Source organism: Apostichopus japonicus, chromosome 17 (genome assembly GCF_037975245.1).
Source record: "Apostichopus japonicus isolate 1M-3 chromosome 17, ASM3797524v1, whole genome shotgun sequence".
Taxonomy (NCBI): domain Eukaryota; kingdom Metazoa; phylum Echinodermata; class Holothuroidea; order Aspidochirotida; family Stichopodidae; genus Apostichopus; species Apostichopus japonicus.
Window position 1 is genome coordinate 22,023,049 of NC_092577.1, and position 27,697 is coordinate 22,050,745.

The 27,697-nt window shown below is 42.2% G+C and overlaps 1 protein-coding gene across 2 annotated transcripts; it reads left to right on the top strand.

Annotated features, from left to right (window-relative positions):
* The first annotated feature begins 2,124 nt into the window (after positions 1-2,124).
* On the top strand, positions 2,125-6,870 carry LOC139984958 (uncharacterized). Of its 2 annotated transcripts, none has more exons than XM_071999117.1 (3): positions 2,125-2,964; positions 5,113-5,213; positions 6,078-6,870. In XM_071999117.1, the coding sequence occupies exons 1-3, from the start codon at positions 2,879-2,881 to the stop codon at positions 6,278-6,280; spliced, it is 390 nt and encodes a 129-aa protein (XP_071855218.1). In that variant the 5' UTR covers positions 2,125-2,878; the 3' UTR covers positions 6,281-6,870. The 2 variants fall into 2 exon arrangements, with proteins under 2 accessions (XP_071855218.1, XP_071855217.1); XM_071999116.1 differs by having other exon boundaries at positions 2,125-2,730.
* The last annotated feature ends 20,827 nt before the right edge of the window (positions 6,871-27,697 follow it).

Here is a 27,697-nt window from a genome sequence, read left to right on the forward strand (position 1 = left end):
GTGTGACACGGTTGATATTTTGGGACAAGTTGCAAATGGTATAGGGGAATATTTTCAAACTTAACGGTCATGTGATCCGAGGTCACCAAAGGTCAATTAATGATAAAAAACTAGTATTTTTGTGATAACTTGAGAACAAACTGTCCATTAAGGTTGGGAGTTGCTTCAATGTTATACGAGGTCAAAGTTAAAAAATATTAATGAGGTCACGGGTCAAACGTGAAAAACTCCCAAGTTGCAATAACTTGGCTACTATTTATTGGAATTTCGTCAAACTTGGTATGATGATATTGGTACATAGTCTCCGCACACTGATGTGTGTTGCATGCAATTGATATCATTCATGTTTATAAGGGGGGGGGCTAGCATTATTTTGTTATGAAAAGTTTGTATGCACAATACAGTAACTCAACAAGGGAATGACCAATCAGTACCATACTTGGTGAGTGGGTGGCCCATAGTAAGTAGATTAACCCTGTTGATTTTGGTGCTCATTTCATGAATATTAATGAGGTCATGGGGTCAAACGTGAAATACTCCAATTGCAATTACTTGGCTACTATTACTAGTCGGAATTTCGTCAAACTTGGTATGATGATAATGGTAGATAGTCTTCACACACTGATGTGTGTTGCAATTGATATCAGGGCTTAGCATTACTTTGGCAACAAAAGTTTGTGAGCATAAATTACTGTTGTTGTATTACGGCTTTGTTAGAAATTTCCCTATGAATGCAACTAATGAACAGCAGCAAGGAACCATGAAATGTTTTCATTCTGGTTACCATATTCGATACTATCCTAGACTAGAGGCTAGTTCACAATCCCAAAGAAGAGAATGCCCAGGGACTCTGGGATATTAATTTAACAATAACAGTTTAGGAAAGACAAAATCCTCACACCTGTCCTGAATACTCAATATAGTTCCCTCTGAGACTAAGAGGATATTTTAGGCCAGTTGAGCACAACTGCCCGTAGCTTAAGTGTCGAATTTTCAACATTTCTTCTTTGCTATGGCTTATGTAAAACCAATATCGTATTGGAAAACAAGACGTAATGTACAATTTCAACTAAAGCACCACCCCTATCTCAAAATAGATAAAGAGTAAAGTTCCTAAACAGATTCAAGAGCCCATCAACTTAAACATTCCAGTCACAAATACTGCACTAAATTTTACTTCTAGCCCCACAGTATCACAAACAGGCCATGACAATGTTAGGCTTAGCACTAGGCCTTCTGAAAGCAAAGACCTCTTCAACAATACATTAAACAATCCTGGAGTTACCCACAGGCCTAGTAGTAATTCTGAGAGTGAATTTGAAGAGCTTTCACCATGTTCTAGTAGCCAGTCAGATGTCGATGAAATGAGCCTCTCTGATCAGTTGGGGAAATGGGCTACATCAAACAACATATCACAAACAGCAGTTGGCTGTTTGTGATATGTTGTGCCTTTCGTGCCCTCTCGCAGGATTTATCTATCTTTGAGAGAGCTACCGGGGCGAAGTTGAATCCGGAAAAGACAAAGGGCCTTCGCCTTGGTAGCTGGAGATACAGAGACTTGCCATTCGGTGCATCGTGGATCAAAATATCAAAATTAATGGTATATGGTTCGGCTGCGATGCACCTTGTGATGTAACCTGGAACGAGAGGGCTGAGGTACTTGAGAGCAGGCTCGAAACCTTTGGCACCCGCTGGCTTTCGATTCTAGGGAAAGTCACCGTAGCTAATCGTTTTGTTTCGCCCATCTGGAGAAGGGTGGGTTAGGGGTGGTTCATCTGGGAAGTAAATTGACCTTTTTGTTATTTAAGCAGTTGTATAAGTATATTCGTATAAGTATATTCGTATAAGTATAAGTATAAGTATAAGTATATTCGTTTTATCGAAATATGTGGTTAGCATGGTTATGGTCAGTGTGAATTAGATTAGCTGATCATTTCTGAATAAATTCAAGAGGAGCTTTGCTTTAGAGTCAATATGTTATACCACATCATGTGTATAAGATTATGTGGACGGTCCACATAATCCGCTCATACACTTACGATTATATATTCCAATTGAGATTACGTGTGTTACAGAAAAAAAGACGTTAATATTACTATATGAATATATTCAATACATTCAATACAAATGATTTAAAGGCGATATCGCTCGTAGACTTTTTTTTGAGGGCGCTGGCATTATCGAGGTTTCAGCGAGGTTTAATGGGACCCCTAAAACTCACGTGACCTCGGTGGCAAATTTAGATCAGTGAATAGCACAGGCAAGCGTATGCGTAACAAGCCCGTACCCATGCACACATAATGTTATAGCACAGCATTTCAGATTATTGTACTGTTTACCGCAAAGGATTTTCGTACGCGATAGTTTGTTGTTTGTGTGCCTTTTGAGTAAAGAATACTGTACGATTTTCGTACAAATACATTCGATTAGACTAGAGTATAGTGACAATCATGGAAAAGGGATCAGGGCAAGGAGAATCGGGCGAAAGAAAACGACCTTATCCTGGAACGAGCGTATAGGTTCAAGTGGAGGAAAGCCATTGTTGCATGGACCTGACAAAAACAGCAGTGCAAAGGAACAACAGCGACGAAGAGATGCCACGAAGATCTATCTTCTACGTTCCTACGTAAACTGGCAAATGGAGAAAGAACTCTACAAACATGTCCACGATTTGACTTCTGTTAGCAACGCAGATTTCGCAGAACATTTGCTTCAGGATCACACAAAAAGGTAATGATTTGCTAAGCTAGGCTAAAACTGTATAGGGTAATACTAGTACATAGTAGTACTACAGGGTATTGTCCTAGGTAACTGTCAGTATTGCGAAGTACAGAAAACTGCAAAGTTCGGACACCCCTAAGAAATACACGATTTCACCATGATAACCTACAAGCGAAAGCCAATATCACTAAAAACTAGGAAGCTACAGTTATTTCCTCTCCAAAATGACCCGTGCGCAAGTATGTACGTACATATCTGTCAATAAAATGAAGATAGTTTTTGGGGTATTTTAAGGCTTAGGTGTTCCAACTTCGCAGTGTCTATGCTATTGTATTTGTAACATACATGATTTGATGAGCCTAGGCTTTGTAACTAGGCCTATCATTCATTATTTTTCCAATGGACCTAGCGTATGCTAACCTTATCATACTTATCCTAGCACAAAATAGCAGTAAGTTGTATTACTGAGTCATCATCATCACTGTTTGTGAATGCTTGTCATGAGGATACTGTATAGGCCGTTTCTTACGACTAGTCGTAACAATTATAAACTATTCTTACGACAAAGGCAAATTCAAGTGCAGTAAATAAAGCAACTGCGCATGTAGTAGAGGTAACCCTAAACATAACCCTAACCCTAACCGGAAGTTATTGTTACTCATCGTCGTAAAATTAGTACTCCTAATCATAAAAATAGCAACTGCCCATGCGTAGTCGGAAATTATTCTTACGACTAGTTGTAAGAATAGCCACTTTGTACTGTATACAGTTAAAAATTAAAATATCATTCCTAGACTCACAGGGACTGGGGGTCTTTAGTTTCACTCCTCATATTTATGCCATGGAAAGCTGGGCCTTCTCATCACCAAAAAGTAAACTGTTTTTGCCTCAACAAATTGATGGAAATATATTTTCTAACCACTAGGCCTAGGTGATCTGTTCATCCCCACCCCCTCCAGGTTCTAAATTGTTATCAGCTGTCCTTGTTTGAAGAATAATTCTTGTGAATGAGCATTTGAAAGAAAAGCCTCACCTATGCCCAGTCATAATTAACTGGGCATATAACATAGGAGTAAGGCCTATAGTATTAGTAATAAGTAATCAGAATTTAGTGTTCATAGTAACTGTATTCCCTAATTTTGTAATATACACCAGTGAGGAAGGCCTACTGTGCTGTACAAGTACAACCACATGGACCTGCAATTTTTCCTATAAAAATAATACATCTACATAAATAATTTAGAATCACTCCTAACTGATTCACATGTTTTCACACCGCTGCGTATGCAACTAGACCTTAGGTTTTTCTAAGGTCAGCCACAGCCAGCATATATGCAATCAAGTTTTAATGGTTCATTTGGGCAACAGGGTGTTATACTGTTATCTACTGACTGTCTGTCCAATATTCCAGCAATCATGTGTACATATCTGTGTTTGGGATTTTTGAAGGAACCCAACTGCTATGCAAGAAGTTAGGTAAATTAGCCTCACAAATTGAGAGACCATATTAGTACATATAGCTATACCTATATAAACCTTTATATAGCCATGCCTGGAGGTAAGAAAGTACCAGTTTTTTTTTTGCGTGTAGGCCTGATGCTCATACTTTATGATGCTGTGCTAAGTTATCATATTTTTTATATATAGTCAGTATATACTATGCTTGTTTTTGTTCAGCTTCTTGTGAATGATCTGATGTTTAGTGTTCAAAAATTTTAATATCTATTAAATTTGGTGGCCGAAACTATCTCTTGTGGAGAGTAATCTAGCGTTAAATTAATGGTAGTCTGAAATCAAGCTATTCATGTGTAAACAGGAATTTTTCACAATGGTGGGCTTATGTCATGGTGTAAGCTACAGTAGCATCTCAATTCTCACTCATGAAACCAACTGCTCACATAAACAGGAAGTTTACACAGTAGGTAAATAATGAGTGTACATCAAACTCTCATCAAAAGACTGGACATCTTTTAGCGATATGAAACCAATCAGTTCACTAAGACAGGAAGTTTACATAGTAAATTTTACATTGACATGTGAGCTCAAGTTGTTGGGCAAGCAGTTGGGCAACACAAAATTATCCTTACAATTCTTGAAAGGTACCGCGGTTTATGGATATGTTGAAGAAGAGTATGAAAGAATATCTCATCCTTATCTGGGTTTAAATCAATGTGGGTTAACAATATGTTATTATTGAAATATGCCTAAGTGTTTGTTTGTTACTTTTCTCTTTCATATTTTTTCTTGGGTAGGTATGATAAAAACATGTATGTTTGTAATGATTTGGTCATTACCAGATTCATTATGCATACAATTAAGCTTGGGGTGTACAGTAAAATTACTATTTCAGTTATATGATTTACGGACAATTTTTTTGGTTTCATTGTATAGGTTTCAAATGCATCTTTTCCGGAAAGATGCTGAAAGTCAAACAGAGGCATTCTCAGCAGCTGTCACCACAGAAAGATCAGTTGACACTCAGAAAGGAGAAGGTAAATTTATATGTTTATCCTTGCATGAATTACAGACTGGAAGAGCAGTGCTAATCTTATCTGATCTGATGTGATCAGAAAAATAATACAATTTCATTCTCATTTAATTCCAAAAGAAAAGAAAAAAATGGTAGCATATTGCTCATCCACTAAAAAGCATACATGTGTATGAAAATTTATAAAAGTAAGTGGGCCTGATATTATCAGGATCTTCTTTAGAGGCAAACTGACTAGTAACAGTAAATTCAAGAGACACAATAGAGCCTGAAACAGAGAGGACATGGTGAACACAAAGAAAGAAGTTAATGGTGTATTGAACAAAAGGAGTCAGTGAAAGCAGAGGTATTTAGATAAACTGTGGAGTACAAAGCGAGGATTAAGTAAGGAGAGAGGGCGAATAAACTATAGCAGAATACAGAGATGGAGCAGGATAAGGTTAGTCATGTCCTTCCTGTATATTGAGCCTATTCAGTTGAATGGTGCTAGGGCATTCCGTCCGCTCACTTTATCTCTGCTGTGGTGTACTATGTCTGAGATGGTTAGTCTACGAATTCAGTTACCTGTTGGGACATGTCTTTAATGGTATGATTGGGCAGCTGAAAGTGTTCCCCTACTGGAGTCTCCATTTTCATGGTATTGACTTGTGACTAGAACTGCTTCTTGAGGGTGGTCTTGGTTTCACCAACATACTTGTAACTTCAATGTCCTCTAAACTCAATGACACCATTTAAATTGAAATATCAGTTTCCAGTGCTGCATAAGTGTGATAAGTTCTAAACAAAAGGTATATTTTTAGTCACAGCCATAGAAGCTATAGCAGGATACTTGCAATCTAGTAACTCTTGTTTTATGTAATCTCTACAGATACTCCTGATCCAGTTACTTCAACACCTCTCAAGAAGCCATCTGCCAATGTTCTGTCCAATGTTACCAGTAGGATTAGATATGGAGCAGCATGGGAGAAAAACCTCAGACTATACGAATACACATTGCCACATTTACATGATCCTGAACAAAAGAGATCATACATATGGCAGGGGCAAGCACTTTTCCCAGACTTTTGTTGACAGGTTGTGCGACATTCACAAATGTTGGATTAGCAGCTAATGATACATCTGCATCACCAGATTGAGATAAATTGCTTTCGTCCATTTTGTTCGATAGTAGCTATGACTGTGAATCAGGAGCTTGGCCACCCTCTAAGTCAAGGTGGGCAAGGTTGGGGAAATTCAATCAAGGAGTAACAATCAGAGAATGGCCAGCTTTATATTATTGTATATAGGCCTACACGCACAGCGTGTATAAATATCTGTATCGGTTTATTTATACTGGTGTTCATTTCCGTTGCCAGAAGGGGATATGATTTGAACGTGGGGGAGGGTGTGGGGGGGTGGGGAGGGGGTCCCATTTGAAGTGTCCAAACGATGCTAATCTTTACATCTATCTTCTTGAATCACATGTACCCCTATCGACACGATCAATCAGTCCTGTCTCTCACCTCCTCTCATGCACTGGTGTATTTATTTCCTGGCAAGATAACAGTTAGGCATAGTAAGGGTCAGAGGTCATCACAACTTAAAGAGTTGTGCGAGTCCCTGTGGTCTCTTACATCCTGGTAGCAGTAGAGAGAAGAAGCCTAATAGATCAGAAACCATAATCATCTTCTGTTGTGTCTTATTTTCCAGCATCCTTGAAACATTATATCCTTCCCCTTTGATTTCTTGATGTCATAAAGCTGTATTTATGTGGTGCATTATTTAATTCCAGTATTTAGATTGTATATTCTTCTTGTGTATTTGACAGTATCCCAGTGATCTCAATTTTTCTGCTCTTGGTTTTTTTCTCTCTGTACTTTCATATCATATCTATCTCTACCCCTAGCCTCCATCTCCACATTTTCTTTACTTTCTTCCTCCATCCCTTCATCTGTCTTTCACGCTTTCTTTCTTGACCTCTTTCCTCCCCTCTGTTTACCCTGTATGTTTTAGTTTGCGAATCCCCCCCCCCCCCGCATCTCACCCCCAAAAAAGTTCACAAGGTTGACAAGTCTCCCCGTGCTAGTCCCAAGCTATACACCCTTGTTGTGGTGACCGTTCAATATACTTGCGGATCAAATGGAAAGCTCCACCCCCCCCCCCACCCCTTACTTCCCAGTGTCATGAATCGGCAAATGGAAGATTATTCGGAGTTGTTCGTGATGGTTCAATGATCTTATAGTCAGGCATAGGCCTATACGGTTCTCTTTGTCCTTCATTGCCGTCGAAGTTTGAAATGAATTAATCGTGCTAGGAACTTCCGGGCAATGTTTAATTTTCTGTGGCAAGAAAAAAAGTTTCCCCCCAGTCTCTCCTGGTTGACTATATAGAGCCCGTTCGCCTATATGGTCACACAATAGTATAGATAAGTATGATCCATGCAGACATCTAGTATATATTTTTTTAAATTCAATCCAATTTCAGTTAAAGTTACGAGTTGTAATTCGAGTCAGTCGTGATGAGGTGCCCCATGGTGGAGCTGGGTAACCCACCCCAACCCCGTTGCCGACTTTTTGGCATTTCGTTGGGAGCCGTTCGGAACAAGAAACAGGATAGTCAATTCTGGGAGTACAGTACGCTGGAAAGCAATACACTGACGTGATTTAGAAAAAAAAAAGTTTTTTGCTTTGACGGCCGATGCTCAGCGAGACACATTTCAATGGAAATAACTATTACTTTATTGTTCATGTACTTATTCCCTTTTTGCCAATCCTTTCTAAAGAGGGTGGAGCCGCCCCTTATGGCAACGTATTTTCCTTTCCTTTTCCGTTCAAGTTTCGTTATTTTTTAATTCGGGTCAAAGGGGTGCAAGGACAGGGTTTACGTGCACCGGTTAGGAGGACGGGGTGCAGCTAGGGCAAGTGCTCTGTGATCGCCTAAAGGGCCCGTTGCCAGGAGTCCAAAAATAATTAAATATACATATTTATCTGTATATGGTATATGACATAAAATGCTTTGTCTTTCCCTCCTGATATATAACTAAAATTTATATATAAAATACAATGTAAGCTGTGACTCAGTCTATGTATAATTAATACCTAAATTGGCTGAAATACCAATTGTTCACACATGACGGACTTGACTTTACGTTTGATACCCAATAGTTTGTAATCACTTCAGTCAATTTTTTCACTCATTCGCGTTTGTCTTTTTGTGACACCAGTCAGCGTGAATCAGACATAAAGTTCATAACTATTAGTTTCTTGAGCTGTTTCTTGACTTCGACTGCTCACCATGTAGGCCTAAAAGAGTAAAAGCAGGGAACTGCTAGAGTAGTTGATAAATTTTAAGCCCTAATTTTGGTTAATAATCAATAAACAATGTGTATAAGATTATGTGGACGGTCCACATAATCCGCTCGTACACTTATGACTATATATTCCAATTGAGATTACGTGTGTTACAGAAAAAAAAGACGTTAATACTACTATATGAATATATTCAATACATTCAATACACGTTTCAAACAGATCTTCGAGTTCGGTAAATACTGGATATAAAACAGACCCATATTTGACGGGTTGATTCGTTACTGAATCTATCGATATTTGGTGCGGGGTCCTTCCTTTGAAAACAGTTATTTTGAATTAATGTAGTTGATAAATTTTAAGCCCTAATTTTGGTTTATAATCAATAAACAATACAATGAAATGTGTATAAGATTATGTGGAAGGTCCACATAATCCGCTCGTACACTTACGATTATATATTCCAATTCAGATTACGTGTGTTACAGAAAAAAAAGACGTTAATACTACTATATGAATATATTCAATACATTCAATACACATGATTCAAACAGATCTACGAGTTCGGTAAATACAGGATATAAAACAGACCCATATTTGACGGGTTGATTCGTTACTGAATCTGTCGATATTTGATGCGGGGTCTTTCCAAAGAACGGTTATTTTGAATTAATAGAGTTGATCAATTTGTAACCCTAATTTTGGTTAATAATCAATAAACAATACAATGAAATGTGTATAAGATTATGTGGACGGTCCACATAATCCGCTCGTACACTTATGACTATATATTCCAATTGAGATTACGTGTGTTACAGAAAAAAAGACGTTAATACTACTATATGAATATATTCAATACATTCAATACACATGTTTCAAACAGATCTACGAGTTCGGTAAATACTGGATATAAAACAGACCCATATTTGACGGGTTGATTCGTTACTGAATCTATCGATATTTGGTGCGGGGTCCTTCCTTTGAAAACAGTTATTTTGAATTAATGTAGTTGATAAATTTTAAGCCCTAATTTTGGTTTATAATCAATAAACAATACAATGAAATGTGTATAAGATTATGTGGACGGTTTGTATTCAGTGCATGCTTTTCCACTGCACATCCAGGGCACATCACTGGTCGAGTGTCGCAGTCAAAGCAGATGACCAATACTTCAGGGGAGGGTTGAGAACACACCTGGCAACAGGTACAAGAGGATTCAATGTAGGCAGTTTGTACATTTCTTCTAATATTTTGCCATGCTCTGACCTCTTCCTCTTTCTTGGTTGGTTCAGTCTCTGCAGCTGATGGACTTTTCTCTATCCTCACCTCAGCAGCCACATGATCCATAGATAGAGTTCGACTGGTCGATGGTGCTGTTCTGTCACATACATTTTCAGTCGAAACATGTGGTATATTGACCGGGAAAAACTTGACTGGAATCCTTGTAACAGACAGGTCTTTGTTGATGTGTTTTCTAGTAAAAACAAGTCTTTTGAGCTTGATTTTCTTCTTTGGAGGCATATTTTCAGGAAAACTTTTGAAGGAAGATGAAAAAACATGAATATGCAGTTTCCCGAGTTAAGGGAAGGGAGGGAGGGGGGAGCTTGATTTTGGAATTGGAGAAAGAGTGACGAGGTGCGTGCAACCAGCTATCATCTGTATTTTTCCCCACCACACATACATGTTTAAAATAGACTTCTTTTGGAATATTTATGAATACTCACGAAACCTGTATTTGTTACCATCTTACACAACTACTTAAAATGCGATATTTATAAGATCTTAGAATGACTTAAACTTCTTTACTAATATTTAGCATAAATTTAAGTTTAGAGAGCAGAACCCACATTCAAAAGTAAAATTAATGCTTTTTACGTGACCCGCCACGCGGGATACAAAACGTCACGGCCAAACGGCACTACCAAACCATCCCATTCTGACAAACGAAACTAAGGTCTAGCGAGCCAAAAAAACATACGCCCGCCGACCTGCAGAGACAAAACGCCCACCCCCCCCCCACTCAAACATTCAAAAACCTACAAAAGGACGACCCGCACGCAGCGAAACGAAAAACCCCTCCCCGGCACACCAGCGTCCAAAAAAGGCAGCCCCAGATAAACGGCGAAAATCGACTTCAATCTGAAGGCGAATGTCAGACTTCACCGCCTCCAGGACTGCCTGCCAACTGGCAAATTTCCCCCTAAAAACCAAATTACATCTATTCCGCCAAACATGTTTTGTTACAATAGAGCAAACAAAAAGAATGCGGTGCAACACAGCTACCGAACAAACTGGAGGGTCTACCCCATATAAAATAAAGCCCTGCCCTACCGACCATGAACGGTCTCCCGTAACACGGTCGGTCCAGGTCTGGAACCACTCCCATAAGTTTACTACAAAGTAACAATGCCAAAAAACATGAGCAGTACTCTCTAAGCTGTCACAGCCGGTCCTAGGGCACAGTCCATCACCCAATCGCCAATGATATCTTTTTAGGTTGGTCACCAAGGCACCGTGTGCAACTCTCCATGCAAGATCACGGAGCCTGCAACCATTCAGCCTTGAATGCACCGAACGCCATACTTCGGCAGAATGACGTCCCTGGACAAAAGTTGCATTCAAGGCCTTATCCCTCAACGAATTGTGAACGAGGGCCGGCTGTGACAGGTCAACAGGGGGCAACTCAATCAGAGCGGAGCAGATGACACGCACCACCCTGTTTGGAGTACTACTATGCGGTTCTCTGTTGCTAAACAGCGCCGGGACCCATCGACGCAGGTGCAAACCGCCCCAAAAACGTAGAAAATATGAACAAGGCAACCCTGGGTCAGTTACCGCTACAAACAACTGCTTAAATAACAAAAAGGTCAATTTACTTCCCAGATGAACCACCCCTAGTCCCCCCTTCTCCAGTTTTTGGTACAATACCGCCCTCTTGACAAGCTCTGTACCACCAGACCATATGAATGAAAAAATCGCCCTCTCCAACCGCACCAGGACGCGACGCGGAATAGGGTACACCGCGCCGGGGTACCACAAGATGGGCGAAACGAAACGATTAATAACAGTGACTTTCCCCAAGATCGAAAGCCAGCGGGTGCCAAAGGTTTCGAGTCTGCTCTGAAATACCTCAGCCCTCTCGTTCCAGGTGACATCACAAGGTGCATCGTAGCCGAACCATATACCATTAATTTTGATATTCTGATCCGACCACGACGCACCGAATGGTAAGTCTCTGTATCTCCAGCTACCAAGACGAAGGCCCTTTGTCTTTTCCGGATTCAACTTCGCCCCGGTAGCTCTCTCAAAAATAGATAGATCCTGCGAGAGTGCGCGAAAGGAGCCGAGACTCGAAACAATACATGTCACGTCATCTGCATATTGAGCGCATTTCACTTTGGCACCCCCTGGCACAACGAATGGAACAAGTTTGGAGTCCCTTTCCAAAAGACGAGAGAGGGACTCGCTAAACAAAACATAAAGTAATGGAGACAGAGGGCACCCCTGGCGCACCCCCCTCTCTACGTTAAAAACCTCCGAACAAAACCCATTTACGATAACAGAACTGAAACTTTGTTCATACAAAACAGAAATCCATTTACGAAAATTTGGGTGCAACTGAAACGTCTCCAATACATTCATTAAAAAACCGCGATCCACCATGTCAAAGGCCTTCTGCTGGTCCAGAGACACCAATGCACATGGCAGATCACGCTCAATAACATATTCGGTCAAGTCGCGCATCAACCACAAGTTCTGCTGGATGCAATGACCCTTCACTGCACAAGTCTGGAGATCACCAACAAGATGCGGCATAGCCAGTGCAAGGCGGTTGCACAACGCCTTAGCCAGCAACTTGTAGTCCACATTTAACAAGGTGATCGGACGCTTGTTATGGGGATCCAAGGGGTCCCCAGACTTGGGCAGCAAAGTAATCATGCCCAGACGTTGACTTTGGTTTAACAGTCCGTTTTGGAAGGCGTCTTCGAAGACGGCTCTGATGTCGGGTCCTATTATTGCCCAGAAGGTTCGGTAGAACTCCCTCGGAAGCCCGTCCGAACCCGGGGACTTGCCATTCTTCATCTTCGAAAGCGCCTTCCAAAGCTCAACAGTGGTTATTCTGCCCCCCAAAATATCATTGACATCGTGGGGAACGGTTTTTGAGATTCCCCTCAATAAATCAGACTGTGCCGACAAGTCGACATTGCCACGCGTAAACAAACTCGAGTAATACTCTTTATATACGCGGACAATGCCGTGAGGGTCACTGACCACGGTCCCATCGGTAGCGCGCACGGACGGGACGCGTCTGTCACCCGCCGATGAGCTAACGGACTGGTAAAACCTCAGTGAAGGGCGCTCCTCGGCTTCCACCGCTTCGACACGGGCCCTGACGCGGGCACCGTGGTACTTTTCATCGAGATACGTCTGCAAAGCGATGACTGCCGAAGGGTCGCCAAACTTCACCTCCGCGCACAGCTTCGAGAATTTTTCTCTTCGACGCCGTGCGCGGGTCACGCAATACTGAATTGCGTAGCGTTTGATGCGCGACTTGATATTATCCCACCACTGGGATGTAGAAGCAAAGGCCGGCTTCAATGTTTGCCATCCTTTGTACCAAAAGTAAAATTAATTGACTTAACCATGCATGTCCAATGCAGTAAATACATATGCAGCTAGTATGGCAGGCATATCAATTTGCAAAAACATTTGGGTAGTTTGGTAGATGCTGCTTTTGTTTAAGGCTGTTGTCATAGGGCATTTAAGGTCAGTTGAGGCCATAAAGTGGAATTCTTGTATTTATGCCATATATGGTGACACTATTGTAATAAACAACAAGAAAAGCCACATTGTACAGTAGCTAGCTTTCCCTTTAACCTGCACAGAAACAAATACCAGTCTATATCTATTAAACATAGAACTATATACAGAAATAACGAACATAGTAAAGTACTCTTAAGGTCTACAATACTGTTAACCTTACCTTAAATGTATTCACTCCCTTTTAAAACTTTTAGATCTCCCACACACTTAACAACACTCTTTGAATGCATAGGCACATATGTACACATAAATGGCAATTACTGACTTTTTAACCTTTCTATTGAACTATAAAGCTGCAGTACTGATAAAGCCACGTCATGACTCAGCCATCAACTTATCATGGTTAAGTCAACTATAGGCCTCCAATATATATCATAAACCCCAGAAACTAAACTATTTTTACAATAATCATGTTAAAAATTAAAGAACAATTGAATGAATGGACGCACTCTGATGAGTAATTGGCCTCAACATTCTTTATTAGCAAATATATCACTTTAAGGCACTGTACCACAGCATTATCCTACACAATACACAGTACAATGAAGTATAGCAAATGCCAACCCTCATTTGGCAGTAGGGGTAAATAAGACTATAAAATAAATAATGCCAATTTAATTAATTGAACAAATTTAAATAATACTTTACACTAAACTTCTTGAACTCTTCTCATGAGATTGATGACTTCTCCAAAGTAGCACAAATGATGAAGTGATGGAACAAAGGGAAATTGGAGCAGATGTTCCCCAACCAACTCACTAATACTGATCTTCTTAGAAACATTGAGAAAAGGACAGATGTATGCAGTGTCTGAGAAGTAGCCAATCAAAGACAAACATTAACTCTGGATTACTTTATCTGGCTCAAAGACACCATACTCTAAGGGGTACAGCTTGGTAGCAGGAGGAACCTGTCATGATGACTCACATCCTGTTTATTCCCTACTCTCCATTTTATTCCCTACCCTCTTCCCTTAATCCTCTCTTTGTCCCTCTACTGTTTATCTTTCACCTCTCCTTTTCCTGGGTTGGTTTCGTTCATTCTTCTCTCCATCCCTTGTGTAGTAATCCTCTTACATATCTATTTGTGGTCACCATGCTCATTAACCTGTCTGTATTTCTGTGTGTGTATTTGTCCCTGCTGTTAAAGTACTTGTCATATAGCCTCTGAATAAGATCTTGCTAGACAAACTTACTTACCACATCCTGTTTATAAGAATTCTTTAAGACGAGCTCTGTCTCTATGTGCAGAGCTTTATTAAAGACCAATAGGGAACTTAGTAAGGCAGGCCAATTGGGAAATATGCAAAACTACACTTACCACAGTAGATTTATGGTACACTTTGGTAAAGGTGGGTGAGAATGCAGTTGTGCATATCTCATAGAGGGTCTTTTTATTTCATCACTGTTACATTGGTTGTCCAAATATTGACCAGTATCACAACTGCATCAAATTAATTCTGTGTAGTTTTGGGTATATACTCTTATTCAGTAATTTCTGTAAAATCTTGACCAATTATTCCAAAAAGCATGTTCAATTACCAAAATGCTACATGTTACACAAGAAAGGTCATTCATCTGGGGACTTTGGTGGGATTCGAACCCACACTCCAAAATCAAGCTTTGGATTCAACCTCATGACAAAGTCTTGACCAAAGAATGTCCAACCTGGACCACATAACATGCTTTATGTGTAATGAACAGAACAGAATTTGCTTAGACTGTATTATATGACATAAATTCAGGTCAAAGGAATGATGATAAAGTCTTGATTAAGCTTCAGTTCTATTTTTTGTAAATGAATGAATGAAACTAATGATTAGCAATGTCGTCAGAGCAGCCTGCTGAACCTAGGCTATACACCCTTGACCTACATGATAAGGCCTAGACATGTCATGTTTCCCCAGATCAAATTTTGGGTAGATTCTCACTGGTATTTTCCACAAATGTCTTCAGACAGTCAGACAAATATGAGCCGGCAATGTACAGGCACCGTCACGTTAGGCCTATGGCCAATGCAGTTAGGCCTAGGCCTAGCCTATGTCCAAACACAGCACCTACAAAGGCACCTAACCATTTTTTTTTGGCAGTATGGCCTGTGAAAATAACCCTACTAAGAAATAGGCATATAGCCTAACAAGTAACACTAACTTACTGAACAATAACCATAGTAATACTTCGACTACTGTCCTAATCTCCGTCAGGTCTTTCGTGCGAGTAAGACTAACAGTAGTTAGCCTACGAGTAGTTAGGCCTCTGTAAGGCCTTACGTTAGGCTAGTACTAGCAGTAGTAGTATCAGTTATCTCTAACAAGTAACATACGCCTATCAATTTCACGACACGATTGCACTTACTATAGAAAAATGACGCAGATCGAAAGCGTTGATGGAGTAGGCCTACTGGTTGGACTGAATATCTAATTCATGTAACTTGTTTGATGTTGATTGTTAACTTTATGCCTAAGCATCAATGTACAGCGAATAGTTTTGTGTTGCGATGGAAATACTTGAGGTCGTTATTAGAGTTAGAACCCCAGTCGCTTTCTGTAATATGCGACTATCAAAAGTCTCCTTGAATGGCTTGTAAGGGTCCACGATAGTTATCGTAAAATTCATAACATGTGTGATGAAGTTATAACATAGCACGATAACTATCGTGGATCACCATTAGCAAGAACCACGTTAGTTATCGTGACGACAAGTAGAATCGGGTGAAATGGCACGTGTTAAAACTTTTTTTTTTTTTTAAATCTAACCTGACACGGGGTGTTGTAAAATTCCGGTTTCAAACAATGCATAACATTTAAGAAGCAACAAACATTTCTTGTATTTTTGTGATATTATACCATGTAATAACCGTGCAGAAAGATGAATGAGAATGGAGGGTCCAAAGCAGTCCAAATATGAAAAAAAAAATGCATAATGTAAACCACCTCCACAAATTCTACGATCTTCCTTTTTCCATCGTTATTATTCTTCGCAAAGATATGTAGTCTTTGAAGATAGTTAAGATAGATAATTTGCGAAAAGAGAAAAATTCAAATACCATAAACATTATACTACCATGACGAAAACCTTAAACATATTTTCCTACCCACCCTGCAGGTTAGACCGGTAAACCGGTCTTTACTGAAGTCCTGCCTTCAATGATGACCTCATTGTAGCTTTTAATACGGTTTCTCTTAGTGTAATTTCGGATCTTAAGAATAAAGTTAATTTTAGAGTAGAAATACACATGGTGAAGACTTAAATGATTAATTCGGATACTTCTTGCAAACTTCACATCAGAGTAAACAAGGTACTATACAGGCCAAATAAGGTTCAACAATTTTGCCATTAAATTACCGTCATAATCGAATAGTTACATTTGGGATACTCAAATCGGATGTTTTTCTTTCCGTTACAAACGCTGCCCACACATACAACACACTACAAGAGGTAGCCCCCTACATAGCGCAGATGCTTAGTTTAGATTTTGACCTCTTATGTATGATTATTGATAATGGAAGCTCCTAACTACGGGAAAGTATTGTTGACGCTATGCGGCGTCTCTCGTAAGGTATGTCATTCCATTTGACGTCTTTATTCAAACCCCTTGCGCTTTCGGCAAAGAGGCAAGTAAATACGCCACAGTCACTCATGTTTTCCTCCTTTGGCTGCGTCAGTTTTCAGTCGAAAAGACCATTCACCTAGATTAAGAGATCTCTCAGTAATTGCGATGAATAAAAATTGTTTGATATGGTCGAGGTGTGTTTTGTTGTTTGTATTATTAAGAGAATCGTAGTAGACAACCTCGCGCTGAATGTTATCCACAACCACTAAAGTCCAATGAGAAACAAAATTTATGGGAATTAATAAGTCATCTTGCTGAAATATATCGGAATTGCTACACCACCTATCAGCTTTGTCGTACCCGTCGTTGAAAAGGCTAGGGGAAAAAAAGACTGTTGAGAAGGGGAATAGCTTTGTGTTGAAAGATTTCTGCGCTGCTCTGATAAACGATTAAGATCAAAGTTAATGATATTGTCGTTTAACCACCCGTCCGGCTCCATCAGCAACTTCAAGTCGTTCACCATAACGTTCATGCCAAATCCCCTGGTGACGGGTCGTCGTTGTGGGTGAAATAGGTCTTCGGCTACCTCGTCCTCCGTCGTCAAATCATAATATCATCGGCACATACTATATTTTTCTGAATGTTTTCCGTTGATCGATCCTGCTCAGTAACAGGTGAGCGATTGTCATGTTTACCTTCTTTAGTTATCTGTGGTATGGTCAGATGTGCTGGTAGGGTTGGATACTTTCTCGTGGTACATGTCGTCCTTGGTCTTGGTTTTGCGCGTTTGTGTCACGAAACTTGAGTTAGACAGTGTTGGAGTCGTCGGTAAATTGTGTGTGTCAACATTGTCGACCTTTTCGTATACACATATGTAAGCGTTGTTAGCTGTTAATGTCGACCACAGGCTTGTATTGTCGTCTGCCACTGCCCATCCTGTCGAAGTTTTAAACAGTGTTTGTTAATGTCCATTCCCAGTACTCTCACCAATGTGTTGAACCACAGTAGACAAAGCATACACGGTATATATCTTAGTACGGATAACTAAATACTCTTCAATCGCTCCAAATGCGAGAGTAGTTGTATTGGTCCCTTAAGGAAAAAATCGCTGTCATGACACTGCGTACCTCTTTCAAAATCGCACGATGCGCACACAAATATGGATCATTTCGCTATCACTTACCACCCTGCCGTGAAATAAGCTTCTCGATAAATCTAACAAAGTGTTAAGTCGCGAGTCACTCACGGATAAGGTGCTTTCCCGGAAAGACCTGTCTATGCTGCCAAAAGGAATAAATGACTGCAAAACTGAACTGAACCAGCAGTTATTTTCTAGATTTTGAAGCGGGGTGAACATATGAAGAACGTTGTCATATACGTTGTGATATTCGCTTCCGATGTCTTCACCTGTACGTTCATTAATATTAACATAAGAAAGAACATTTCGTTCGTCATGAACGTTCTTATGGGCTGATTTTTGATATACTGAACCCTGTGAATGTGATCGTATGAAGTTGGTGTTGCGTTTATAAGCTGACTTACTGAAGTGTTTTACTGCAACTGTAAACAATAATTTCTAATCCACTTTCTTAATTCCTCGACAAGGTCGTCTGTGCGATGAAATTTTCGTTTCCCTAACTGTATTTGCTTTACAACCCCCATACGTTGCTCCGAATGAGCTATACACCGTGGAAACGAAATGCTGCTTGGTTGTCCATTTGCAACCTGCCATTTATGAAGAGAACTTGGTAGCATATGGAAGCAGGATTCTCTCTATTTCATTTAAGAAAGTTACACAAAAGTAGGAGTTACGGTCGTCTCCAGTAGGTACTCCGGTGTAGTGACTGTTTCTGCAATCGAGGCGACCTTTCTCTATAACTTTACTAAGATGTTCAGTGAGAGGGGAATTCATACGGGAAAGGAATGCATCTTCTGACAAATTAGTGCTGTTATTGCCAGAGGCAAAGTCGGTGTTACCTACAAAGAGGAGAGATAGTTCCGTCTTTGTTCTTTACCTTTTGTGGATAAAGCTGTTAGTGTTTGGTGTAATCTCTTTAAGCAAGACGATACTAGAGGTCACGCGCATTGGGACGAAAGAACAACAGAAATATCTTAAACAATCCCTGCGAATGCTTTCAGGGAGCACGCACTAACCAAATTAGAATCCGTAGATACGGCAGGGGTATGTTTCATCCAGTTTACATCTGCTGTAGTGTTGTCTTCAGATTGCAGGTTATCAGACACAGCAGGTAAGCATGGGGCCTTCATCATCTTTGCAGGCAGGGTCCTTTGGAGTTATGTTTGATTGTTCAGAACGACGTTCTCCTCTTTTTCTAGGATCCTGTATTGGTTCTTTCATCACAAAAAGCTTCCTGAAAATAATAATGAAATGTACCCAGTACTGGCTGTGGTTCATTTTATGTACCACTATCCAGTTGGAGACTTGTTAATGTCATTTCCCAAGTTAAGCTGTAGGTTGAAAATTGCTAGGAGTTTTCATAAGTAGCTTCTAAGACATCTTTACCATCAAAAACACTCTCAGAAATTATGAGTATGTGGCAGTAATTTTAGTTTCAACTAGCAAAACTACAGCACTTATACAGGAGACCTTTAACCACAACTTCCTCTATTTATACTAAAGTCATGGGAGTCTAGAGGAAGAATCGTAGACGGGGGGGGGGGGAGTGTGAAATGTTTTCCATGGCAAATGTCCACATCCAAATCATACATGTCCCAACATTTACAGTGAGAAAGTTCTCCTCTTGCCCTGGAAAGATCATAACCTATAATGTAAAATTTGACTGGCCCTGCATTACACAAAGCATTCCCTGCAATTAATGTTAAACTATGATACTGCAGAACAACTGTTTTCAAGTATGGTTCCAAAATTTACAATAATGTCCCTATCACAGTGAGTGCTAAAGCCACAAAACCTTTCATGGGGGGGGGGGGGGGGTCTTGGGTCGTCCTGCAGTTTATTGAAATTAATTACTTACATGACCTGTTGGTGTGTATGGGTCTTTTAGGTTTTCAAACAGGTTGTCAATACCAAATGCATATTTTCTTTTTGTGACCGTAGGTGGAGTCCGTCTGTGATGGTAGATGTAGGGATACAAAATATATAAGTGTATTAGATGTTTGCCTTAATAAATTAGTGATTATTTAAAGGCCCTTTTCTCTCAGCACAAATCTGCCATAAACCCGACTACTGGTCAGTTAAAATGTTACGTATGTCTTAAAACCAACAATGGACCAATGCAGAATTGAATAACACGGGCCTTGAAAAATTCTCTTGCACAGAAGAGAAAAAGGTCTTTAAAGGAGCTCAGCTATCTGCTGTATTGGTCACAGCTCCCAAATATAACATGCCATGAACTAGGCAAATTTATAACATGAAAATGAACTGCCGGGGTTAGCCCTACTAGTATTTGTGTACACAATTTCAATAAACCTGTCTTTCAGCATATGGTATTGTAACGCTACCTCGTCCGTGGTGTCAGATCAGGTCTCGACTGGAGTCTACGATCACTGGAACGGAGTTCTGTTCTGAAATAAATACTCAGGCACACAAGGTCTTAGGTATAAACAATCTATTTACAACACGACTTGCTTTCAGTTTCATGCTACAGGCATTAAATGAACATCTCAATACATTTATTAAGTATATATATATATGAAGAAACATCAATGAAACACAATGTAGGACCCTGATGACAACTAGTCAGGTGTACAGTCCCAGTATATGACCTGCGGAATATTGCTAATTCCGCCAGAAACCAGTATAATAGTATATTCCGCCAAAAAATAGGCGGAACAAGCCTCCTTTCCGTTGTTCGGCGGAATCCACTCAATTCCTCGGGGTGGGCGGAATAACCTTCCTTTCCGTTGACCGGGTGGAACAGCGTAAATTCCGCGTGTAGGCGGAATTGCCCTCTTGTTCCGCTGTTAGGCGGAATACCGTCAATTCCGCGGGTAGACGGAATAGCCCTTCGTTCCGCTGTTAGGCGAATTACCGACAATTCCGCGGATATGGGGTGGAAAGATGGTCCCTACATAGCAACAGCTAAAATATGTGGTTCCGTAAAAAGGAAAGAGGCCCTCCCGTTAGGTCCAGAATACCAGCAGAAATATGTTAATGTAATTTCCCCCTTGATACGGAATAATTTAACCCCAAGCCAGACAGATGTCGAGTTACACTCTGCCTGATTAATGTCAGCGTTAATTTAGGTGTTTAACGTGTGGTCTCTATACGACCGATTTATATATAGGTTGATTACTGGTACTTACTGTAGGCTCTGTTAGATTCACGGCAAAACTTCTACGGCGACGGTGCACAACGACTCCAGAATATAAAGTTATTAGGGCTAACTAACAGTTGGTTTACCCAAATCGAACACAAAGAAATTGACTGACTATACAAACTACAAAAGTTCAATCACAACTTGACGATTCTAATTGTAATCTATATATATATAACGACCACTTTGATAACGATCCTTTCTCTTCGGAGGCAAAAACAGGTGTGCCCTAGCCCTGCGTATCAGTGCAGGCTGGCCGTAACTTTCACACAGCACGTGTAACAATAGTTAAACAATAGTAGCGGAAGCTCAGCTTCCGGCCCACGAGGCCTTCATGTGCACTCATCGCCGTCACGCTTAACAGCCGTAATCTACGGTAGCTTATTATGCACTAGAATATTATTATGATTAAAGAAAAATGTCACCTATTTTCGTAACACTCTCCCTTACCTACTCACAAATGCGTCCCCGCATTACAATAAAACTGAATAATAGTGAACAAAATGATGTACCGACATTAAACATGAAGTGCACTTGTATACGTAATGCATATCCGGTATATTCATAATAACAATAATAATAAAACATGACGCAATGTCAAGCAACATAGAATGCAACTTTAGAATAATCATCCCAGGCCATCCGGTTGGCCATGTCTATCAGAATTTGAAACCTTGCTCCCTTAACGCAGAGAGCGGATTTTCCCGAATTCCGCTTCCGCCTGAGCGGAATACCCCGAATTCCGCCAACCACCACTCTACTAAAGAAAAATATATATTTACAAAAAAGATACATATACTTCATCATACCACTCTAATACACCCAGGGTGTGATGTGGAATACAACTACAATTGAACAATCCTGCGGTTGCAAACACTAATATAACATAGACAGGCTATCTTGAATACAACATATCAAAACACTTAAAAACAATACTACCCATCAATAAAACGACTTGAAGTAGGTCTGGGACCCACCGAAGTGAACTCACCCAGATAAAACATGATTTTTTTTGGCTGTTTAAATTGTCCCAAGCCTAACACATATACCTAGCTTAATTGTGAGTGATCCACGACGATTTGACAGATCTGGGATTCACCGAGGTGACATCAACCAGAGAGCTGTCACTGTCCCCGACGGTCGACCCACACAGTAACCAAAAGAAACAAAGAAAAACATTATAAAAACAAAATGTAGATTAATTGCCGGAGGAGGGAGAAAACTTCTCTATCGTAACGAATATTCTCCCATCGGGCAGCACCACTGTGGACACGCGCTCCCGTAAGCTCGGTTCGGTATTCACTTCATCGCCTTCCTGGATATTGGCGTCTCACCTGTCTCACGATTTCCCGCGCGGTCGGGTCAGACGCCTCCGTCGGTCTCCCAGGGGTGACACGGGGTGTTGGAGGTGGTCGGTCCAGAGCGACTTCCCCATCCAGGTCCGTTACTGGAGATCCCAGCAGTTCGTCCAGGACCGGTAATCCCTGAAGACGGCAGCATGGCCTAGGGGGTGACCGTGACTCGGCAGGCTCCTTCTCCCTCTGGCCGTGTCCGGGAATCGAGGTGTCCGAGGTCGATGAGGAACCCCCCAGTCTTAGCCCCTTCCTTTGCCTTCGAAGAGACGTCTTCTGCTGACTTTGCCCTCTTGCCTCCCCTCTCCTCGTCATCCCTCAGTGGATGTCTGCTCTGAGTGTGTCGCTCCACGTCTATTTTTCTTTGCTGCCATAATCGCAATGGAGGCACTTGTGCCTCTTACTCCTGTGCTTGTCCTGCGCATGTCGCTCAAGGTCAGGGATGTTAACGTAGCGTTTTCTGCAAACCTTGCATCTGTACTCAGTTCCGTACTGTTCAGACATTTCTAAAAGAACAATAAGGATGCATCGTTAGTGATTCAGAAGTATGAAATAAAAACATGAAATGAGCTTTCCCCGCTGTCCAGTCCCATTGTGATTTATCGACCCAGTTCTACCAGGGTTCCCACCATCTTAGGTTTTCAGTTGATCTTTGATCGGCTGCAATAACCAAAGGGGAGGGTCCTCACCTACATATTTCTTTAACCGATCACGGTGGACAACCCGAGGTTTACTTAGAAAGGGACTTTACTGCATCATTTCATCCATCATTCATCCAACGGTAGAAAGCATGGCTCCACCATTCCATCTGGCTGAGGATGAAATGGTGTTGTTCGCGTCTTCCCGATGTCAAGCATTCTGCACATATGCTGGAACAGTTCCGATTCGAATTGACGACCCTGGTCGGTGTGTAGCTCTCGTGGAACCCCAAAACGGCATAGAAATTCTTCTACCTGGTCGGTGTGTAGCTCTCGTGGAACCCCAAAACGGCATAGAAATTCTTCTACAAGTAAAGTGGCAACAGTCTCTGCTTCTATGTCGGCCATCGCATATGCCTCAGTCCACTTGGTGAAGTAGTCCGAAACGATAAGTACGTAACGATTCCCTCCGCTTGACTTTGGAAGAGGTCCCAAAATATGGATATGTCCACAGCTTCGGCACCACTTCTCGACATGGCGTCGGTAGCCGCTCCAATAGAAAGTATCCCGGATCCTCTCAATTGTCTTCTTCGTCATCAGGTGACATGAGAGTCTGTGGTTATGTGTACTAGATAGAATTTCCTCTTGGATAGTTCTTGGTGCCACCAACTGGAGAAGTACTGACATGCCGTCACTAGACTCAAATCGCCGATAAAGCACACCTTCCTTAAGATCCAGCCGGTCCCACTGGTTCCAATAATTCTTCAGTGTAGGACTACCAGCAGTAATCTGTGCCCAATCAGGTCTTGAGTCCTGCACCTCCTTCCACAGTAGTCCTTGTCAGCTATTTGCATCTCTCTCAACTCGACATCGGACCATCTGTGAAACCAAGCGGGCTTTTGGCCTCGTCCCCCAGAGTCCAGATTCGCTCCCTCCTCAGGTGTGTCCTCCGGGGCCTGTTCTGCCTTCTTCACGCTCTGGACCTCCGGTGGAGCTTTCTCCAAATCGCTCCTCTGTCTTGTTGACGCACTGTTTTCCACTACCAGCGTAGGGTCTCCGTCCACTCCCGGAAAAGGAGAGATATATACCTTGTCTAAATTGGTACCTACGATGCAATAATTGTCGTCCTGCTCAGCTTCCTTGGCCTCGGCTCGTTGACAGTGTTTGCAAGCTCCGCAAGGACGCCTTGACAACGCATCAGCGTTCCCGTGTTGCTTGCCCGGTCGATATCGTATGTCGAAGTCGTAGGTCAACAGGACTTGCCACCTGGCAACCTGACCTTCGGGATTACGAAAGTTCGTCAACCACCGTAACGCTCCGTGGTTGGTTCGGATCAGGAATTTTCTACCATACAGATAGTAATGTAATAAGATGTAATAAGAACATAGTCCCACGAAGCTACGTACGTGTTTCACTGATGAGGGGGTTGGCCATTCAGTTACGGATTCGATTTTGTAGGATCGGGAGATATTCCATCCTGCGAGACAATGTGACCCAGGTTGGTTACTTGGGTTCGGAACAAATGACATTTCTTCGCCGAAAGCTTTAACCCGGCTTCTCGTAATCTCGTTAATACTTCAGAAAGTCTGTTTACAGCTTTATCAAACGAATTTCCATACACAATGATATCATCCAGGTATAGGAGACAGGTTTGCCATTGTAACCCCCTTAACACCCTCTCCATCAACCTCTCAAAGGTCGCGGGGGCGTTGCATAGTCCAAAGGGTGAAACTTTCAATTGATACAACCCTCCATGGGTAACAAATGCTGTCTTGTACCGGTCGTCTTCGTGGACTTCGACCTGCCAGTATCCACTTGCAAGATCCAGTGTCGAAAACCACTTCGAGCCAGCCAGTGTATCTAAGGAGTCATCTATCCTTGGAAGGGGAAGGGGCAGCCTTCGATAATCCACACAAAACCTGGTGCTGCCATCACCCTTCTTGACCAAAACAACAGGGGATGACCATGAGCTTCAGGATAGTTGTATAATATCTTGACGTAACATCCGTTTCACTTCGGTAGTCGCTTCCTCTTTCCTAGTAGGTGGGAGTCGTCTGGCCGCCTGTCGAACGGGTTTAGCACCCCCGGTGTCTATACGGTGCTTTGCTAAAGTAGTTCGTCCGAGATCAGCTGGAGACTTGGCAAACACGTCAGCGAAATCCTTCAGAAGTTTGGTGACTCTCCTACGCTGCATGATGCCTAAGCCATTGTAACTCCTCTTAGCGAGATCCTGTACGTGTTCGACCAATTCCCCAAAGTCAGCTCCCGATGGCGAATTCTCGACGTCCCCATCTATCTTCGCGTCATGGCAATCTAGCCCAATGTTGTCTTCCCCTCCAAGTACGTTTACCGCATAACACGAACCCACCACAGTTCCTTGGTATAGAGTTATCGGCCTTTCACTTGGATTGAACACTCTTTGTGGCATCACATCGTTTGAGGAGATCCACTACTACATTGTCGCTTCATGTCGCTTCGTGAATTTCTCGTCAGCTTCGATGACTCCCGCGCCCTTGTAACGATGCTGTTCTACAGGTCTTCCTGTCACAATTTTCTCGCAGCCGGCCGCTACCACGCAGGTTTCCGCCACAGCAACCCTAAAACAGCCAAACTCCTCCTTGGTTTCTGTTTCATGTCGCGTCCCTATGGTCAGCCGACCCAGCCCAGCGTCAATTGTACAGCGAAACTACTGCAAGAACTCGTATCCCAAGAGACCATCTGTGTCAATGCTTGCCACCCATACTTCGTGTTCGACCTTTAGCCCATTGATTTCAAGTTGAAACATCCACTTGCCTTGGAAGACTAACGGTCTGCCGTCCGCTACTTTCATCTCAACGAAAACCTCTTCAAGTTGAGGCCTGTTCGATCCAGACAGCTTCTGGTAGATCTCCGGGCGTACTATGGTGATATCAGCTCCAGTGTCCACTAGAAAATCTAGAGGAACACCTGCAAGATTTCCCCTCACATAGAATCCCTTCCCTCCCGTTGACCAGGCCTTCCCACTTATTCGTACATCGGGCACGTCAGATCTTCCAGCCAGCCTCTGCCCATCGAAACTGGCTAATGTTCGTTTCCCTGTTTAATATTCTCCCCAGTGGTAGTCTTTCCCTCCTGCTCGCGGGGACAATCACGACGATAGTGTCCTAATTCACCACATCCCCAGCACTTGCAATCATTTGGTTTCTTCTTGTCACCTTGCCAGACTTTTGTTGGTTTCTGCATCTTCGTCAGGCGCTCGGTTAGCTCCTCAAATCCTTTCGCTAGGGCGGCTGATATCGTCTCTGTGAGATCTTTTATTTCCCCAGACCCAGCGTTAGTGTCCTGTCTTTCGCCAATTGTCCGAACGCCAAGTTTTCGGTTCAATTTCTTTGACTCTGCCAGACCAAATGCTTCAAGCTCTACCGCAACTGTCAAAGCGTCATCCAAGTCCATTGGGCGAGCCTGATAGACTTTCCACTTGACATCACTGTCTCCGAGAGCATCCATGAAGAAGTCTTTCGCCAGCGTCTCCTTTATTTCCAATGACGCATCGGGATAAGCACGGCTTAATAGTCCTTTGATATCGTGCGCCATTTCCGGTCGGGTCTCGCTTGGTTGCCTGCTCCTATTCCGTAGCATCGCCTTGAAAAGTTCCGTCTGGTTCCAACGTCCAAAACGGTGTTCCAAGGCATCGACCAGCAAACCGAAGTCCTTCCTTCTTCTGGGCTCCAAATCTGCCAACACCGCATTCGCCGGGCCTCGCAGACTAGCAGCCAGCTGTAGTGCCTGGGTGAATTCATCCCATCCGTTAAGTTCGGCGATCAGTTCGAACTGCACTAAATAGTCCTTCAGAGGGGAAGTGCCATCGTAGGTTGGTACTTGGGCACGTTGGTTAGAGCCACTTGGTATCCGGGCGCGTTCCAGTACTTACCCGGCATTTGTTTGGACTCTTCGACCACCACACGGTGAGAAACTTGCATCAGGGCTTCGTAAAACGGATTACGGCTGTGCCGTGTTGGAGCTGCGTTTGCTCTACCGTCACCTCTACCATGGAAGTACCGCTGGGATCCATTGTCATCAGTAATCCTTCGTCCGTATTCATTGCCACTGTTGCTTTGCGGTGCCCGGGTAGCTCCGTCGGTGAATACATCCCTCTCGTTTGGTCGTCACTCCACCCTTGCACCTCCTAGGTCGGAAGTATCCCTACGTCGGATGTCCTGGGGTGTCCCATCCGTAAACAGTCGTCCTTCCTCGACCAGTCTATTCGGCCCTCGTTCGGTTGGGTTGTGGCCTCCCCCCATCTGCACAGAGCTGGGTATATCGTCGAACTGCAACTTGCTACCTTCCCTCATCTTGCAGGATCCAGCCTCGATCACTGCTCACAGAGTCGTTGAAAGGATTAGTTCCTGGCATCTCTCCAACCTCACACACAACTGCAAGGTGCGTTTATCCCACCGCTGCCACCAATGTAACGCTACCTCGTCCGTGGTGTGAGATCAGGTCTCGACTGGAGTCTACGATCACTGGAACGGAGTTCTGTTCTGAAATAAATACTCAG